At 39.1% G+C, this 20,156-nt stretch overlaps 1 protein-coding gene across 2 annotated transcripts in view; it reads right to left on the minus strand.

Annotated features, from left to right (window-relative positions):
- Positions 1-601: 601 nt before the first annotated feature.
- Positions 602-20,156, minus strand: part of lin7a (lin-7 homolog A (C. elegans)) — a 33,843-nt gene continuing 14,288 nt past the window's right edge. Inside the window, exons 3-6 of one of the 2 annotated variants that reach the window (XM_037981317.1) lie at positions 12,084-12,155; positions 5,892-6,101; positions 5,135-5,346; positions 602-3,268 (exon numbers count right to left, since the gene is read on the minus strand). In XM_037981317.1, the coding sequence (XP_037837245.1) occupies positions 3,244-3,268; positions 5,135-5,346; positions 5,892-6,101; positions 12,084-12,155 (519 nt within the window). In that variant the 3' untranslated portion in view covers positions 602-3,243. Of the gene's footprint in view, positions 3,269-5,130; positions 5,347-5,891; positions 6,102-12,083; positions 12,156-20,156 lie in introns of both variants that reach the window. The other variant, XM_017411544.3, reaches the window with a different exon arrangement.

Genomic DNA, 20,156 nt, shown 5'->3' on the forward strand with positions numbered 1-20,156 from the left:
AAAACACATCTTATAAAGGGATTTAACACCTTTTTTTGTTTAAGGCTACTGCTATGAAAACCAGTTATCTTACCGTTTATGAGCTTTTATAGTGAAAGTCCAGAGCATTTTGTGCTCTGGCCTAATTTCACATGAACTAAAACGCCATTATTTAAATTCCTCCAGTCTTTCTAGACTCCAGATGTCTTGTGTGCAGCTTTTGCACAATTTGTGTCACTTTTAACAGAATCTTCTCATCCAGTTGCTTCTCGACACAACACGCTCCCAGCATCATGACAGTTTTATGGATGTAATGCTTCTCAATAACATTACAAACTGTTCCAACGGGAAATTCGTGGCCTTTGGTGAATTTTGTATTAGTAGTTGAATTTTTTATGTATTTCCTTTTTTTCTGATGATAACATTTCAGATAGCTTCTGATAGGAGAAAGAAACTGAAAGCATTCAGCTACTTTGAGATAGTTCGTGTGAACCCAGAAAACCCCAAGCGAGTGAGTTTTATTTGTTCGATAAAATGAGTTAGTTACATTAATTTCACTAACAATTCGAGGTTGCAAAGATTTCTGACCAAGTGAAATATGATGAAAGAGTCAACAAAGCAATCACTGTACACAAGCACATAGATTTATTTATACAAATATAGTATAACAATTGCATATCAACAGTTTGTTGTCATTTTTTAATTCATTTTTACGATAAATACAGGACTATTAGCATCAAAAATGTAAATCAATAGGAAAAAGTGATCTGAAGATAGAAAAGGAGTCTGCAAATCTTAATGAAATGAACTGCTTTAGGACTGTTCTGTTTTTGAGTATAATCTAAAACCTCAGCATTACGGTCACTTAATACAAAACTGTGACATTAAAAAGATAGTTCAGATATTTGGAATTGGGATTTGTAAAAAAGGTTATGAACAATTACCATCTTACCTGTTGTAGATAGCATTTTACACAACTTGAGTTTGGATATAATTCTGACCAGACTGATGAGCTAACGGCTAGTCTGAGAGGGGCCAAGTTCAGAGTATATTACTGGCATTTTAAAACAATACTAATCTCAAAAATCTTATAGCGGTTCATGTGGATTTCTTTTTTAATTCATTGTTATTTACATAGAATTCTGTGGCTAATTTTAGGTGCTAATTGCAGCAGTGGAAGCTAGCTGTGGCACTTTCAGTGCAGCCTGGGATGCTTCCAGCAGGAATTTTCACAATATTTATATTAAAATCGGTGTTAAACGCAAAATTTATGTTAATGTAAAGGTTTATAAAAGCGTATTATAATGAACCGCAGAGAATTTTTTAACTGGACTTGTTTTAAAATGGCAGCAATCCAGCTTGACCTAGGCCTAGCTCAGACTAGCCATCGATCTGGTTAGAGTTAGGGGCCATCATATTAGCTTTGTGGTCAGACAAAAATGATGTTTTAAAAACCCCAAAAATGGTATTTCTTTTGAAAACGAGTGAAAACCTTTCATTTCAGCGCCACATAGAGGCCTGGCACAGTTACTACAGTGTTTTGTGGATGAAGATATTTCTAGAAACAATGCCACGTTTATGAAAGTATTTCTAGAAAAAACAAATCAGAATATATTTTTAAAAAGCTGTTTCAGTGTGGACAAATAAACTTTAGTTCTGCAAACTGACAACAGGTAAGATATTAATTATTCACAGCTTTTCCTGAAACTTTCACTTTAAATAAACCTCAATGCTAACAGGTTTTTGGGGGAATGGTCTTATTGTTTAAAGCAGTGTGTTACAGAGTCTATGAATCTAAGTCTTTTATCTGCATTACTTCCTTGAAAATGCAACTTTATGACATTTCAAGTTTTTTTGTGATCTTTTCTTTGAGAGAAGAAAAATATTCTGGTATTTGGGGAAAAATGATGTTCTCGTCAAGATCTTAGGTTTATCTCAGTAATAAATAAATGATAGAAAAGACAGTAGTAAAGACTGCAGTTAAGCTAACAAAGAAAAGAGCGCCACTAAAAAGAAAGAAAGAAAAAATAAAGCAAAAACAGACAAATGCAAACAAACAAACGGTGAACTATAAAGCCTTCAAAAGAAGAAAACCACATCAGGCAGCGCTTTGCAGCAAAGATGGAGACAAAAGTGAACTTGGATCAGGGGGCAGGGGGGTGGTTACGGGGTTACCCCTCCAACTTTGGAGTTGTTTGTTCAGAAAAAAAAACACATTTTTCTTTAACAGAAAACAAAAAAATGTCAGACCTTCCTCTCAGTCTCAACACTTCTCACAATGATTGTCAAAACAAAATAAAAAAAACAATATTCTAAAATTTCTTTGTAATATAAACAAATCTTAAATAATCTGTATCTCTTAGAAAGAATAAATATGGAATGATAAAACTCTAATCTCTAATCTAATATAAAATATTCTATAAAATAAACATAATTTTTGTATATTTCTGATTTTTACAACAACTGAATATTGACGACATTCTGTTTAATTGTCGGGAACAGAACACAGTAAGCATGTCTAAGGATTGAAATAATCTTTGTATATGTTCTGTTGAGGTCACCAAATAAAGTGTTCTGTTAGTTGCAGTTATTGCACTTTCGTTGGACGTGTTGCCTGTAAATCAATAATCTCTTGAAATGGCACAGAGAATTCGGTCTCAGAAGCTGCCGGACCGTAAATGAGACCTGGTTTGCCTTGCAGGGATTCACGCGCAAACTCAGGAGCGATTTGTGTACTTCTGCAAAAATTAGTGGCAAGATGTAACAACTGAAGAATGCGTTATTGCTAAACCTACAAGGTACAAAATCTTTTCTTGCTACAGTATAGAAGGTAAAAAAGAGTTCATCCGAAAGAGGGCAGAAAGACAAATGATCATTCATACGAGACACAAGCACCAGTTAAAGAATCGAGAAAAAACACCACTGTACAAACAAAATCTATGGCAAGAAAATGCTTAATAGTCGTAAGCAATAATAATAATAAAAAAAATAGGTAACCGGATAACGAAAACACAAGAAAGAGAGCTTTTAAAAATCCACAATTGGGGAGAAGGAAATCATAAAAAGGGAGTTTAACTTGATGACTTTCTGTGTGGTTTTCAAAGCACCAATTTTGAAATTCTCTCCTTGCCTTTGCTCAGTAATCGGAGGTACACTGGAAGGGCGGAAGAGGATGTAAAAAGAGTCTGCTTGTTGGTTTCCTTCATCACCATGAGGTCCCTCCTTGACAGAAATACAGATGAGATCCGCGCTTTTAGTGCTCCTTCACGTCTTCTTCTTCTGAAACAACCTGCAGATCACGGAGAACACAAGAAAACAAGCTGAGAGCATCGGCTTCACGCAGAGACGTCCCTCGCCGCGCAGCGACGCATCGGCTTTAGCGGGACTTTTTGTCACTCTGTCGGCATCCTCCCGGCCGCCGGGGTAAATCTCAGAGGTCGGCGTGCCAGCATTCAGAAAACAAGATCGCTGCTCAGTGCTTTGTCTGCAGCTCCACTGCAACGTCGGCTTACAAGCTCCCAAAGACCCTCCAAAGCAGCGCTGTGCCAAGTGCAAGACAACAGACATGCTTGGGGGGATTTAGCATCAAAAGGCCACAGAGATCTTGGACACATGCCCGCATCCAACATGTCAGAGATACACTTGAACAGTTCGAGTCGCCCTGGGCAGCATTATGTATGTATAATTGTTGTTTCTGCTCTCTAATGGCTTTAAACATGGTCATTTTCATGCGGTGAAAGTGCACTTTGTTGCTTTGTTCTAAACCTGCACTCCATCCATGCTTTCGCTTGTAGGGCACAACACTGGCGGCTGTACCTGCAGATGTAATCAGTTTCGGCCTGAATAATTTATAACCCCGATAAAGAAAATCACCGGCAGGACACACAGGAAGTCGTAGTGCTTGCACAAAGGATAGAGGCTGCTCAGTTGGTAAAAAATAAAATAAAATAAAATAAAATACCACTGAGGTGAGTTACTGCGCGTGTGCATCTATTACCTGAACACAAACCTTTAAAAGTACTTACCTGGCAAAACAAAGTATGGTGGCTAAAACTCAGGGGGTTTAAGCTGAACACATTGTCTTTGTTTCCTCCATCCTCACGGTTCTTATTTTATGCTAACTGTGCTGCTTTCAGCAGCTCAGAGGCTTTTCACATGTTCACATGAAAACATCATTAAAGGTAACACTGTTTGTGGTTATTAGCATCTTGGCTTGAATTTATTTTACTGCATGCAGGCGCATAAACACATCTTACATTAGGCTGATTTTACTAAGAGGCACAAAGTGAGATACTGAAGATAAGTACCATAAACTGTTATGTTGTTCCAGCAGAGATTTATGAAAACTTAGTAATTATTGGAAATTTGAGAGGATTTGGTCATAAAAATGGGCGGTATATTGAAAAGGAGACAATTTGTTGTGTAAACTGCAGTTTAAAAGCTGTGAATTCTGGATTTCATTGTTGCCACCTTAGTACTTTTTTTTAGCTACATATAATAATAGAGTTTGAAAAAACATGTTAGATTTATTTAATGTAGTTATGCAAACTCATTCCACTAAACCTGTCTGTTTAAAAGTAAAAAAAAGGATTCAAATAAATTGTGACTCTCCCAAAAGCACACAGAGTAAAACACCTTAAGGTTTGTTAAAAATTGTATGACCAAAAAGCACTGTGGAACATTATTACTATTTATTAGAGCAGGCATCGTTGTGGTCAGAAAACGGCGTGGATACGAAAAAAGCAGCTAGGCTTTCTTTAAATATCCCTACCACTATGTGTAACATCACACTCTAAAAAAATACAAAATGACTGCTAAACTTTAAAAAGACAAGCTGAACTTGCTTCTTCTTCTTTATGTTTTTGTCTGTATGATATATCTCACTCTTCTTACTTTTTGTTGCCAAATAAGGTGACTGATCTGGCTGCTCGTACAGAACCAAGCAATAATGTGTAGAATGGGGGCTGCTACATTGTGGACTATTCTAAATGGCAATTTTAGTGAGGAGTTCCTTAAAGCAAACAGTAATGACCCATTACTGCTACACTGCCTATTCAGGAAAATGCTAAGCCACATTATGCAGTGGAAAATTACTGTTTGTGTTGCTGGGTTCCCCCCGCCCCTCACCCTTAAAGTAATGAAGCGCCTCACCTACGACATGTGATTCTGCTGAGAGGACAGGTTCTGTTGCTGCTGCTGCTGCATCAGGAGCTGCTGCTGCTGACGCCGCCGGGCCGTCCGGAGCTTCTCGAAGCGGGCCTCCATCTCCTCCAGCACCTTGGGGGTGTAGCGAACCACCAGCTTCACGCTGTCTTTGGCCGCCTTCAGCAGCTCCACTGCTTTCTCGTGGTGTTCTCCTTCTACGCTCTGCAGAGGAGTACAAGTACCGACTGCTGACTCAAATATAAAACTAAGAATCAAACACTCTATAACAAGTGGGAACAATATATAATACAGTCCAGGGTACAGGGTATGTACCTCGTACTTGCTGGATATGTACCGAGTTATTACCTGGCAAGTACCTGGTACATACCTAGTACTTGCTACAACCGGGTACTTTCTGATAAAGTACCTGTTACTTACTGGGTATACATCTGATATTTTTCAGATACATACCTCATACTTTCCACTTAGTGGTACTTAGTGGCAACTTACCAAGTAAGCACCCAGTATTTTCCACATATGTATCTAGTAAGTACCATTTAAGTACCCTGTGTGTAGTCTGTAAGTACAGAGTAAACAGTCACTTCATATTTATTACAGCCTAGTCCACATAGGTACCAGGCATGAACCTGGTACATGTACCTGGTACATGCCTGGTACTTACAGTGCTGTATTATGTATTGCTACCCTAGAATCTATCTTTGTTCTCTTCCCACTATGGGTTCTAATGTGAGCGTGGTTCGACCTACCACACCATTGACAGACAGCAGTTGATCCCCTCGCTTTAGACCACCATGCCTCTCAGCCACACCTCCGGGAATGATACGAGAGATGTATATAGGGGAGTTCTGCTCCTTGCCACCCATCACATTGAAACCTAGCCCTTCCTCCGTCTTGGGAAGCTCCACCACTCGAGGGTGGGAGTGACCTTCGCTGGCTGCGAAGGCTGCGACTGTAGCCTAAGAGAGGGGGGGGGGGGACAAAGGTAAGGCAGTGTTTGGTAATAAAACCAGAAATTCTGTTGAAAAATCTTGCAGTTTGCACCAGTTTCAAAAGCCGCTTTTTGCAGGAGATAAAAGGAACAGCACAAAGCGACCGCACCGTCTCATTTCTGCAGGGATGGCCACAACAAAGCGGCAGAATTAGGTCAGAGTTGAGGACTTCACGTGAGAAGTTTCTGTGTAGATGGATTAACAATCCCAAGTTCACAGTGAAGGAGCAGCCAGACAACTTTCCCCCTCGTTATCTCCGCCAGCTGTGGAGCTTCTTTGAACCACAAGCCTTTCGCGTTCAGAACAAAGCACCGTGGAGCTTTTTAAGCCGAGCTCAGGAAAGCTAATGGCAGACGAACAGCGAAAGAGACACTCCGTTCCCACTCTTCCACAGATGCGCTGCCATTGGTGCTTCGTTGTCAAGTCAGCATTATTTATCAGAGGTGAAACAGATCAAAAAAAAAGGGAAGAAGAAAGAAAAAAAAGAGTTGAGGAGAGATGTATGAAACTTTTACAGGTGAGCATGAAAATTTCCAAAAGCAGACAAGTAAGACTGAGGCGTCTGATGCTGCCTCCAAGCAGCATAACAATCTCTCCTCTCTTCAATATTCGAATGACAAGTGCCCTTTCTCCTTCCTCGCTCTATTCTTCGCCTTCTCTTCCTCTGCTACTCGTCTTACGCCCTCCGCATCCCACTGCGAAGGCAGCTCCTCAGCATGCACGCCGTCACCTCACGGGCCTCGCAGCACATCGACCTTCACAACTTTATCTGGGTCTCTGCAAACAAAAACATCATCTGGCAGATGGCCGGCGCCTCTCAGACACAGGAGGGATTTCAAACGAAAGGCCTCGCCAGAGGACGCTGCACATGCCCTGCACATGCAAGTGGGGCTTCGTCACTTTATTTTTCAGCTTCCGTTTCTCAGTTAATCGGATAAATTAAATGGGCAATCAAAGATTGCTGCTTGAGTTAAAAAGCAAATTTCAACTGCCGAGAGATTTTCCATCTCATTACTTAAAATACTTTAGAGGCAAATGAACTTAAACATGATCAATAAAGGCTTTTTTTTTTCTCCACTTATTTAAACAGTTTGAGGTGAAAATGGCTAATTTGGAGTTTTGGATAAACAACTTTTATGTAACATTTTGTTCCTACTGGCTTATGCCTATTTATTTCTACACAAGGACAGAGGACGCATCGGGACAGACAGCTACAAGAGATCCTTCCTGCCCACAGCCATCAGCATCTATAACAACTCTTTAACGAAACCAGGATTATGAGCTACAACAACATTTAATTTCCCTTTGGAATTAATATAGTATTTTTGAATTTGAATTTAAGCTAACTAATATTGTAGATTTAAGTTGTATTCGTTCAGCTAATATGGTTGAAAAAACTTGGAAAAATTCAGTTAGAAACCTAAAACTATTAAACTGCAATTTTGTACAGACAACAAAAGAGCTGGTGAGCAGCTCTCCTCATCTGAAGCCTCATCCAATCAGACTGATCCAAAAAGCCCACTTCCTTTGTTTTTGTCATCCTATCCTGTTCACATCCTCCACCCACTCATCATGATGAGCTGAAGAGGAGTAGACTCAGCTGGACACTGAACTAATGAGGGACACACACAGAGACTGGCTCTTATTTCATGTTTTCTTCACATCTCATCATCCACACACACACACACACGTAATCAGAGAAACTTTGCTTTCATCGTCTAGGAGGTGAAGGTGCTGATGAAAAGTTCTGCTCTAATCAAGCGAGTCAGACTCAATTTTTTGTCTGCCTTATTTCCCCACTTCTGACTCTTTTATTTTGTCTCATTTATTTTTTCCTTCATGACATAGATGCAGAATGTGGAATTTTGTTTTTATGGCTGTTGATTCAATGAATCAAAAAGATTTAGAGCTGCTATTGAAACTAAAACTAGAAATGCTTGAGTCTTGCCAGCCATCTTGTATGTAAGTTTTAAACAAAAATCTCATGTGATCCATTAGAAGTGGGGTTATATGGAAGGACTATGAACACTAATGTCTTACCTGTTGTAGATAGCTCTTTGAGCAGCCTCAGTTTGGAGAAATATGGTTTTATTCTGACCAGGTTGACAAGCTAACAGCTAATTTGCTTGGCTAATTTGAAAGGCCATTATGTACATGATGTAAATTATGGACATGGCTATTTGCAAGCTGAAATACCAGCAGCAGCAGTTGGCTGTAGCACTTCTTGTGCAGCATAGGACATTTCTTCCAGGACTATGGGAAATTGACAATAAATGCCTATAAAATAGCATTTGTATGAAACTTTATTACTTTTAAAAGAACAGAGTTAATTTGAAACAGTTGCAAGCCACTTTGGTCTTAGCCCTGCTTATTTTTAGTCAGGAAAGTGTCTCATCTGTTTTCATGGAGCGGCGAAACTTAAACATCGTCCTGCAGCCAGCCACTAGGAGGCGCTCGTCCCTTGTGGCTTCAATTTCCTGCTTCTGGTTCTGTCTCTTGTTATAACATCTGTTGATGGTAATAAATAATGATAATTAATCTGTTTCATTTAGTTTGTTCCAACACATAAAATCTTCAGAAAAAAAAGATTTACTATGATTGTAGCAATTAAATGTAAAGATTTTAATCTATAGAGAAAAAGAACAGAGAAACAAATTTATCTGATAGAACAGTCCAGTTTGGGGGTATTCTCTTGCTACCCAATTTTTGGTAATTCAAATTTAAAAATGCAACAAAATAGCACATTTACCATTAGATATTTGTTGTACATCCCAAGCAAATCTATGAATTTTTGCTATTTTTCTCCACTCTGGCTCTGAACGTCCTGCATTTGGAGCTAATCTGGTTTTATTGTAGGTGGAAGAACCCATTATTTGTGTTGGTGTGTGCATGTTTCTGTACAGTCGGTGCTCTTGATTCTCAACCCACACACTTCTCTCAAATTCACTCATCGACGCAGCTATTTTCCTTTTTTTTCCAACATAATATTCAGTCAGTTAGAAAGCTAACGTTATTTGTACATGACTTACTTTTCTTTGAAGAATAATCCTGTCCAGTCCTGTAGATACACTGCCTTCTCTCCGTCCTCTTAGTTATTTCTCCTGCTTTCAGTCCTCTCAGGCCTGGCTCACCTGCCACCTGCCTGTCTGCTTCACATTCAGCCAACAACCCTCATTCCCCAGCGTCCGATCCTCCTCAGCTCTCTCTGGCAGCCACAAGCTCCTCTCAGCCTTCAGCCTTCACTTATCTTCATCTTCATCCCCGCAAACCTCCAGCCGCCTTTTAAGTACTTTCAATAAATCTGCTCTTATACACTGGAACTGTGTGTGCCATGCATTTGGATTCTCCGTATTGATCGCGACAACAGAAGCCATCAATAGCCCGTTTCAGCAAAAACTTTCTTTATTCTGGGGTATTAGTTAAAGAAATGTGCAGTCTGATTAGGTTTTCTCATTGTTCTTAAATAAAAGGGCTACAATCGGCAGTGATTATCAGTCATGTTCTCCCATCTAAATACTAGGATTTTCCCATAACTCTGTTCCTTTAAATGACAGCTTGGTTCTTGATTCTAACTGTAAAATGGTGACATTAGCTTGGAAACTACACAGAAAGATTAGAGGTACAAATATCCTAAGAGCAACTAAAAGCAGAAAACTAGGATCTATTCAAGGTTTGAACCGATGGGTATGCTAACATTCACAAATTTTAAATCCGCTGTGGAAATATTAGAGATTGAAAGAATATTTTAAGAAGTAGTGTACAGGGTTTAGTGCTATCTGGTTGTGAATTTGTACACTGCATCCAACTAATTGTCCCTCATCTTAAGTGGGAGTCATACTCCATGAGAAGGCACGAAATAGGCTCTCATTCACGTGGTTGTGTGACGAAAACTGTGTCATTTTGTTCTCGTAGCAGCTTCGTCCATCCCTTCGTGACACAAGGCCCAGGCAGAACTTTTTCTTACAGGGGTTGTGTGCGTGTTTATGCGGAAAAGCCGGTGAGCTTTAATGGAGTCATTTTGCTTCTACTGCTCCGCTGAGAAAGCAGCTGTTTGAGGCTATTAGAAATACAGCCGTCTTTACAACAGTTCCAGCAAAACTTAGAAACCAGTGAACTTAAAAAGACCACACGGAGGCTCTTCATGGCTGTGGTGGCCGGGAGGAAGTGCGGCTCGGCCGGGCAGCGTAGGGACACGTTCCCTTCGTTCGCTCATTATTGTACACCGTCATATTTGCAAATGCCAAACAGCGTGTACTGTCTCAGTCGGTTTAATAAACACGTCTGGTTGCGGTAAGAGAAGCAAAAATCTCTACAAGGACTGGAGAATTGAGAAGCCGGTGGAAAGAAACCCTTTTTAACCCTGTAGGAGGACTTCAAACTGATTCTTGACTTCTTATGGAGTATGACTGAGCCTTTACTCTCCTCATCTGACTTTTTTAAGTGCAAAGTAGCTGCACTGGGTGTCAAAATACAAGGAATTTTGTCTAGTTCTATTATTTACTTTCTTTGTTCTGTGTTGATTCAACAGGGTAGATGTAGAGAATTCTTAGCACTGCCGTCTTACAAAAATCCTCCCACATCTGGAACTGATGGACTCAGATTCTGCTTTTAATCAGTTTTCATAGATTTAATATTTGCAGTTTGTTAAAATGCTTTTGCTGCCGTTTGGTTATACTTAAACAAAATTTAATTTAATTTAATTTAAGGTTAACATAGCTTGAGTTAAAAATTGCCACTTATATGAGAGCTTCTTTTCTAAACAGTAATTATCAACTGGTGACCTTATTTGACCCAGAAGCTCATTCCATCTGGTCAAAGTTCAGCCAAGACATCTATAGAGAGTTCAGATGTTGTTTAGATGTCGTTTCAAGCCCAAAAATGCTCAGTGAGTTGTCAGCCTTTTGGAGTGTGAGTTAAAAATCCCAAACTGGTAAATCACTGTAAGAAAATAAGTAAATGCTACAGCAGCAGGTGCTAGGCTAAGCTCATAAGCTAACAATATTAGCGTCAAAGAGCTGAGGAGTTGTTTGCGTTGATAAAAGTTGTTGTTGGTTTTTCTTAAACTAGTTTTGTAGTTGGAGAAGGAGTACACTGCAGATGTGTTAACTGTTAAAATATTTGCTCCATGTTTCTGCCTAGTTAGCTATCCTCATGTGAAAGTCGAAGAAACCCAGTTTTTTTTAATAATACGTTGCTTTTTGGAGCACTTTTTTGGACATTATACATTATATATTATCTAACTCAAAACCCCTACTAGTTATTTCATATAAAATGTATTTCCCATAACTTTTTTTATTGATCATTTATCCTTATTTCTAATATTTTTTGTATATGATAAACAATGATTTATACAGTTTACTATCTAAAATCACAACCATAGTTTTTCCATTCAAAATAAAAAAGCAGAATTAAAAATAAAATAAAACAGATCAACTATATATACCAAACACGAGGCTGGCCCCCAATCTGTCTGACTGGAAAAACTCTGGCCCTTAATTGGAAAGTTCATGTTGTTAATAAATTTAGCTTCCAGAGATTTAATCTAGTTAATTAACTTTTGTATTGCCTTACATTGACCATATATAATTTGAAATAATTCATGTCCTTTATCTGCACTTAAATAAGATCATCTGGTGTGAAGACAAACTAGTGTTTTAATTGTGTTGAAGAAATCAAATAAAAGTTAATGTTAAGATAGTGTTTTATAATGTGACATTAGCAATTAACTTTTAGTAAAGTCACTTACGCTGTTGTTCAATAATGCTCCTAATGACAGCTGTTCACAAGGAGACTACTTTATTAATTACATTTCTCTGTGGTGGGAGAAAATCACAGGTATAATATATAATGTGATTTACAGATAATCCACCAGTGCTTGGTGTAATTTTTAGCTTTGCCACATCATGTTTTGATTCCAAACCACGGATTGGTTTGGAAGGCAGTTCTCACCTTCGCTGTGGCCCTGGCCTGGTACTCTGGACAGCCATTCACTGTAATTGTTTCATGCATGTACTGGTAGACCTGAAAGAAACAAAGAGAGACGGGTGTTGTAATTATACACGGCTGAAATATAAAATCGATACCCGGTGCATTTACATCACCCGCTTCCTTCGCAGCTGGCGGCACGGGTTCAGAGTTCACTGTAGAAAAGCTGACTAATGGCAATTTGGCGTAACATGTTCCTCCTAAAATCTTTATGTAGCTCTCAGGGTAGCAGGGTTTGGAACAGAAAGATGCAATCTAGTCTTGACTTTTTAAAAAAGCGCAGCTCCTACATTTTTCAGTTTCCAACCCACTAAAAACAAGGAAGTAAAGACTTATGAGCCTGATTATTGCTGGTTAACACATTTAAACGTTGCTCATAAGAGTAAAACTACAAAACAAGCAGCCTCCACCACTAATATACTACTTTTATCCAGTCATGATCACTGTTGTTAATATCCTCTGGATGATCTTGACCTCAAAATCATCCACCTTCATGACATTTGGGACCCACTGCTCTAAATCACAAGTTACAGAATTTCCAGTTGATTGAAGAAATAATAATAAATAAAAAAAACTTGTCTATTTTTTGGAGCACACAGAATGATTGCAGACAGATGACCTTTACAGATAAGCTGTGGCTTTAAAGCCAACCTTACAACTGAACGTTTCCAAGGTAGAAAAGTAAGACGGAGATTGCTAAAACGATGACATATAGGGCATAAAACACTTTGAACTGCATTCGTGTAGGGGTTCTCTGCTCTTGTTCATCCAGCACTTCCTAGTTGTGCTCGTTTCGTATTATAGACACACTCAAATGAAAATATAGTTTGCCCTTTTTCCTGCATTTCCTCTCAACTGCAGCGTTCAGACTTTAAGTCGTGACATGAACTGATATATGGCAGGAAAAACACACGCCCCCACCATTGCTCTTTTCAGATAATGAGCAGCACAAGTTGGATGAATTATCAGAGTTAAAAATGATCGATGAGCTGATGATAAAAACTCAAGATTATGCGCTTTGTGCTGAGCTGGTGGGACTGACTTGATGAAAGCCATAAATTTCAGAAAATTTTAAATGATCCAGCAACTACAAGCACATCTAGTTGCTTTAATGTTTCATTAATATCAGTTGTGTTTAATTAACCAAACGAGGAATTGGATTTTAACGTGACTGATGCAGTGGCGCTTCTTTAAAAACATAAATGCATAAATAAACGAAAAAAAAAAAAATAGAATAATTCAATTTGTTGCCTGGAAATGAATTTTTGCTCATTTGTTTTGGCTCATGGGTTTCTGCCTCCCATCAAGGCAGAGCAGCTTGTTGGAAGCCAGCGCGCCGGGCAGCTTCGGCGTACAGCGTTACAAAGCGCCGGGTTTTCTGAATCATCAAAGACGTGTGTACTTATAGGATACAAACCTCGAGACGTCTTTATGTAGGGATCTCAAAAAGGGAGGAAAAAAATATCCCTGAGCTTCTGTCAGCTTGTTTGCTCGGGAGTCTCAAAGAGCAAACGAGCAGATTCTGAATGTGCAGCTCTACATTTCAGACTGCAACACTTTTTTTTTCAGTTTATAGGGGGGTTTTTTGTAAAGGAGGCTTACAGTCCACATATACACAGACATGCCTTTTTTTTTTCTAAAGGATTTCTTCAACTTCTGCACTTTGGAGGCTGAGCACAGCTTTCGAAATGCCACAAAAGGTTTCCCTTACCTCTCCTTTCATGTGTTTTCTCATTTATCCCTTTATTTAATCACCTCTGCAAATTTAGAGCTATTTATTCACTCCTCAGCTGTCTCTTCCTCTTAGCTCATTTCAGACCTGGAATAGGAAACTATGATTTTATCTGTTTAAAATAAATAATGGCTTTAGGGGCTTTAAACCTTGGTCTCTGTTATGCAAATGTTTATTATTGGCCTCATTCAAGCATGACAGGAGTCTTACAGCTAGAGCTGCTATGCTTATGCAATGTTTGGCATCTGCTGCATGACAAAAAAAGAAGTGGCACAGAAGTGAGCTGAAAGGCAGTGACACCAAGAAAAAGACATTTTCGGGTCTCTTACTGGGTGCATCTAATTTTAATGAAACAAATTTTTTGCGTGTGAGTTCAATTCATGATTTAGGACATAAAACTAGGAACCCTTCTGCCTCTTTGCTCCCATTTGATTTGAGAATGACTACAAAAAAAAGTAGCAAGAGATTATAGTTTTTAACTCTAACATATTATCAGGTTTTGTCATAAAAATGGTCTGAACAGTTCAGTTGCGAATGGACCCCAATACAAACGCGATACAACTATATTTCTCGCCATGTCTCAGTGTTTCTTTCAGCTTGAAGGAAAATATCTGGGGTATTTATGATCTCAATTCTTCTCTGTTTCCACCAGCTAGTGGTGAAGATGAGACATGAATCTTTGATTAGAAGTTTCGCTGCAAACAGCTGCCTGCAGTTGATAAAAGCAACATTACAACAATGCTGAAAGAAGCCAAAAGTGCCATCTGATAGACAACAAGGAGTAATAAGCACATTTTTTTGTTTTATCCCCACATAAACTCCAGGCATCCAGCTAAGGACATTTAACCACATATACCTTTGCACACATTCCCTCGACAGCAGAAAATTGCAACTAAGAGACAAATTTTTACAAATTAGCTACTGGGATGTACAAGATGCGAGACCTGATCTAAAAAAGGATCCAACTGAAATATTCTTTAAATGCATATTTATTGTGGTGGACCAATTTGACTAATTTAATATAAATGTACATATAAATTCTTATTGTTTAATTCATTTAATGTTTTGAATGAATAACATTCATAAAATAGAGCAAAGCAACAGACAGTCACAGTTGTGAAACAGCCTCAGTTCTCATGCTTGCTGTGAATTTTCAAAAAGAAAATGCCTTTTCTCTGTTTGCACACAAGCTCAATCAAAACCTGCACTCGGTTAAAAAGTTAGCTGGGGTAAAGTCGATTATGCTGATTGGATGGAAATCTCTGTCGATGTCGGAAAGCAGCAGAGGTTTTAACGCCGGCGACAGATCTGATCACTCCGGCCCGCTTATTACACTTTCTGCGTTCGCCGAGTGGGAACCGTCTGACTCAATGTGGTGCGAATTGCCCGCACTCAATCATTTCTAGCCGGTTAGCTCCTCCAGTCAACTTGCCTTGTGTCTTTCCTTCCCCATTAGCAAGGCTGATTGACCCTGACAACTCCCTTTCTCATCTTTGAAGAGCACGACGTAGAAAGACAATCACATTATCAAACTCTCTTTGTCACCCAGCGATGCTGATGTTGCTCTTTTTCTGGCTGGTAATTCCTCACATTCACATCTACTTTGTCACATTTAACAAGACAGAATCATATTTTGTAAAATCTACCGTCTCGGAAATAAAGACAAAAATCTGGCTTTGAGGTGGACCAACGGCCCATCCTGTCAGAATTTATAGGGGCCTATCAGAGTGGGAAATGAGCTAGATGTGCAAAAGATAGAATCGTATTATAGTTAGAAATATTTTCACCTGAATAAAAAGGCTATTCTTTAATGAAGTGCCAGAAAGTGAGTTAAATCAAAACGAACAAAAAGGAGGTTGGATGTTTAATTCAATGTGTGTTTTATGGCTCTTTAAGCTTGAAAGTATTTAATGCTGATAGATGACATATAAGAAGGGGACGTGAGCACATTAAAATGAGTTACATTAACTCTGATAAGTAGGGACTAAATACCATGGAATTAAATCAGACTTGGTAAAGATATTTTCATTTAGCTGGAAAAGTACTGGTGGATTCAATGTATGTAATTCAAAACCTTTTTGGGGGGAAATTGTTTCAAAGCTGAATAAAAAAAACTCCAGCCATGTTTGAAATGAAACACACTAACTCATAGACGAGTTAAGCCTCTATTTGTAAAGCAGGAATGCATTCATTGGCACACACTCAAAAAGACATTTCAGCCCATTTTAAATCCCCTCCCAAATGAGATTTCTTCCATTCAAAAATCTTTTCTGATTGTTTCAAACAGGATTATTTGAGGACGCCACTGTTCCACAAGACCTGCTTGAACACTCTGCATAGTAACCGTAATAATCTATAGATTGCAATAAGTAGCAGCTAAGTAAATAAATTGTGCTTGAGCTGGCACCACACAGGAATTGCCTCATTCATTTATTTTTTCCCAAAAAAAATCATGTTCTTTTCTGCTGCAGCCTGGTATTATCTGAGCACTGATGGTTTCCCTGGTGACTGTGTTTAGCCAGCTCTCTGCGGGTGAAGCAGTGTGCTTATACGCCTGGTGGTGAACGGTGACGGCTGCTGCGGAGGCTTTTATTTCTGGGGGTGGAGAGGTGTGAGTGTGGTGATGGTGGTGGGGGGTTCGAGTACCCATGTCACTGCACTCCAGTTACTGGCACTGAAATCAGTCAGCTGACTGCCAGACGTGCCTCTGGCACCAGGGTGTACCAGGAGTGAGCTGACCAGATCAGAGCGGAGCCGGGAGAGGAGAACACTGCTCTCTGATAGAATAGATGAGTATATGTGATTTCACTGTCAGGGAAATTTCCATTGTTATGAGCAGACACCGGCTGGAAAATGATGAAAAATTACACATTCATAGGTCTCAAATAAGCCCTTCTTACAAATACCAGTTTCTCAGTTTTGAACTTCAGCCAGACTCGGGTTTTAAGATGCACACTCGTTCACTTTACCAGAAATTAAGTCAAGTAAAGACACAAAAACAGCCTTAGCGAACTAACAAAACCGCAGTACTAGTTATGTGTTTATTGAACACCAGTTATCTCTGAGTGCAAGGTGGAAAATGTAATGCAAATCATCAACTTGTGAGATTTTAACAACAATTTCTGGGAAAACACACTTGGCTAATCGTTACTTTTAAAATGCCTTGATTGAACCAGTTTCTTTAAGTCATGCCAATTCATGCCAGTTGGGTGACACAGCATTAATTGTCTTGTGAGCCAATTTCCTTCCTTATATCAGCCAACCTCTCTGGAGCACAAGCTCGTGAACTGCTGCCCTGATTCACTACTGTGACTTTTTGTGATGTGATTTTAAACCCCCTGATCCAGTTTGTGGTGATCATTGACAGGATCTAAAGCAGCAGTCATGGAAAGGAGGGTGTTGAGTTGAGAACCACAGGGTCTTATTTGTGGTTTTTTGCAGATGATGTGATTCTATTGGTGTCTTATGAACATCAGACTCAGAGATAAAGTAAGGAACTTTGTCACACATGGAGGAGCTCAAAGAAGAGCCACTACTCTGAATAGAAGGGAGTTAGCTAAGGTGGTTCGGACATCTGATTAGGATGTCCTACATGCCTCCCTCTGGAGGTCTTTTGGGCTTGTCCCACTGGGAGGAGACCCAGAACCAGAAGGTGCTGGTGGGATTTTATGTTCTCTCTGGCCTGGGGACAACTTGGGATCCCCCAGGAGGAGATGGGGAGTATCTTTGGGAAGAGGGTTGTCTGGGTTTCCCTCCTGGACCTGCTGCCTCCACCACCCGACCACTGATAAGCAGCAGAAAATAGATCGGATGGATGGATGACTTTTAAATCTCCTGTTTTGTTAAAAATTGGAAAATTTCCAGGCTCCTAAGGTGCTAAAATAATCTGAAGATATAACTCTTCCATCCATCATGGTATCTTTCAGGGATATCTTTAGTTTTGCTGTTGGTGTGCAGAGCTTTTATTTCTTTTCAGTCCTAATGTTTCGTTTTTTTTATGCAAACAAAAGGTACAACGTTTGAACTGATCTTTCAGCAGAACACAAAGCTTCGTAACAAAAGGTCCTTTGCTGTGGTACCATGAGCACTGCTAATAAAATAGGCAAATTTAGCCTTTGTGTTTGTGTTATTGATTTACTTCACCTTTACGTTTAAGGCCACAGAAGGACTTGTGCTGCTGGTTAAATCAGGCCTGTGTTTGATGTTACACACAGGAAAGAGATTGGGATGTAAGCTGTGAGACGTACAGACATATGTTAAAGCCCACTGACAATATCCAAAGGGTGCTGAAGCCAGTTTTATTTTGAACACTCGTAAAGATTAAACTATTTTAGCACCACTGTATTAACTTTGTGACAAAATCTGGTGTTGGAACATATCTCACACCACCTCATTTTTTACGAATGGTTGATTTTATCTGTAGTCACAAATCAAAGTATCTGAATATGTCCCATTTTGACAAAAAGTTCAATGAAAAATGCAGTTATTTAAGTACCAATGTTTCATTTAGGTAATGTCCTCTTATATGAATATGGCTAAAAACATTCAATAATATTGTGATAAAAGTAGCATTCCTTGAAGGAATGCATATTTCTTGTAGCCTCAATTATGAAAGTTTTAAACAAAGATCTTGCATGATCTGTTAGCAATGGAGTATGTATGGGACAAGATTTTCAACTACTAACACATCAAAATTTAGTTCAATATCTTCAAAATTAACTGAGCTGAAGTCATTCTTGAGTAAAACAATGTAGGAATTCTTGTAAGTCCAAAATGGTAAAGATTTGATTTTTTTTTTTTAAATTTCCATACAAAGTTACAGAATATTCACTGTCTGTTTAGCTTTCCTTCAACATCCAAACTATAACTCCCGCATAATTAATTGTAGCTGAATGTTCTGAGAGCTTGGTGAAGGTTAAATGAAGGTTGTGTTGTTGTGAAGCTCCCTCCCACATACTAAATAACTCCACCCAGTGTCTTTCACTTCAGGCCCGAATTACACGTTCCCTCTGTTTTGTAATAAACCTGCAGGATGAAGGCTTTGCAGCATCTGTCACCTCCTTTCCTGCTCTTTAAGCTGCTGTTTGATTAACACGCGGCATGGCACTGCGAACGCTACAGTCTATCACAACAGACAGAGCAGTAAATATACAAGATATGTGCTTATCAGCCTGTGTAGCGAACGTGGCGCGAGTGTTCTGATTTGTTTAATACGCCTGTCCTTCTGATAAATGGTGTTGCAGTGATGAATCAGTGGGAGGATGTTTCGGGCTGCTCGTGAATGAAAATGCTCTAACAAGAGGAGAAAACCAGGAGCTTGTGTTTTATGATGCGCACTATACTTTGTCTCTGTGAAATGTCATTAAAATAAAGTCACCGAAAGTCATTAGCTTAATTAAAATTCAACATAAGGAGCTTCAATGTAATGAAAGGCTTCTGATGTTTTCTGGTGCTGTGATCATCATTTTATGCAGTCAAAACATAAAAATAATCAAATAAACCTCTGGGTTTTGTTATTAAACTTCAGCTGCAGGAAGGCAGAGCAATGCGTTCTGACATTTTCATTAAGTCGCAGTCGCTTTTTGATTGATGGAGCACAACAGTGACTTAAAGGTACAAAACACACTTTTCATTTTGTTGTTGCGGTTTCAAGCTGGTTGGGTTTCAAAGCACCGCCAGCAACCTTTGACTATGTTTTACTTCAACTAATTCAATCAATAACTATCAGGAAGTGTAATATTTCAACTTCCACAAAGGCGTAAACGACTAAAGAGTGTTTATTAGATGTTTGAAAGGAGTTTAGGACTTTCTTGAGCAGCAACTTGGATCACAGGGTTGTACTATGAAATCAGATTTGTTGAGCTGAAAGTCACAGTTTTTAGTATCACAAAGGAGGCTGTTTTTAAGCTCGTCTAGATCGCCATGGTAACAGAGGCTGAACTCGTCACCTGCTCCGGAGCACCTGTTCCGGGGATTAGTTGCGACCTAAATTGCCACCAAGAAGCTCCATCCGTTCACTGATTATTTTCTTAAGGATATCCCAAACAGAAAACTCCGACTGTAACAATATTTGTACGTTGTCATAGTTCTGCGTGGTGCTTTAATAGTTTTAAATGAACATCAAATTGTCCAACAGCAGGATATTTTTTAAATTCTACTGTCATCCTAAATGTCAGTCGGCGCACTGCATTCAGCTGTTGATCAAATGTTGGTGTTTAAATTGTCAATTTTAACCACAATATGATGCTTGTCCACGGATATATTTTCATTTATTCATTAAATACATAACCTATAGGGATTCTAAT

The sequence above is a fragment of the Kryptolebias marmoratus genome, linkage group LG18 (assembly GCF_001649575.2).
Source record: "Kryptolebias marmoratus isolate JLee-2015 linkage group LG18, ASM164957v2, whole genome shotgun sequence".
Lineage (NCBI taxonomy): Eukaryota > Metazoa > Chordata > Actinopteri > Cyprinodontiformes > Rivulidae > Kryptolebias > Kryptolebias marmoratus.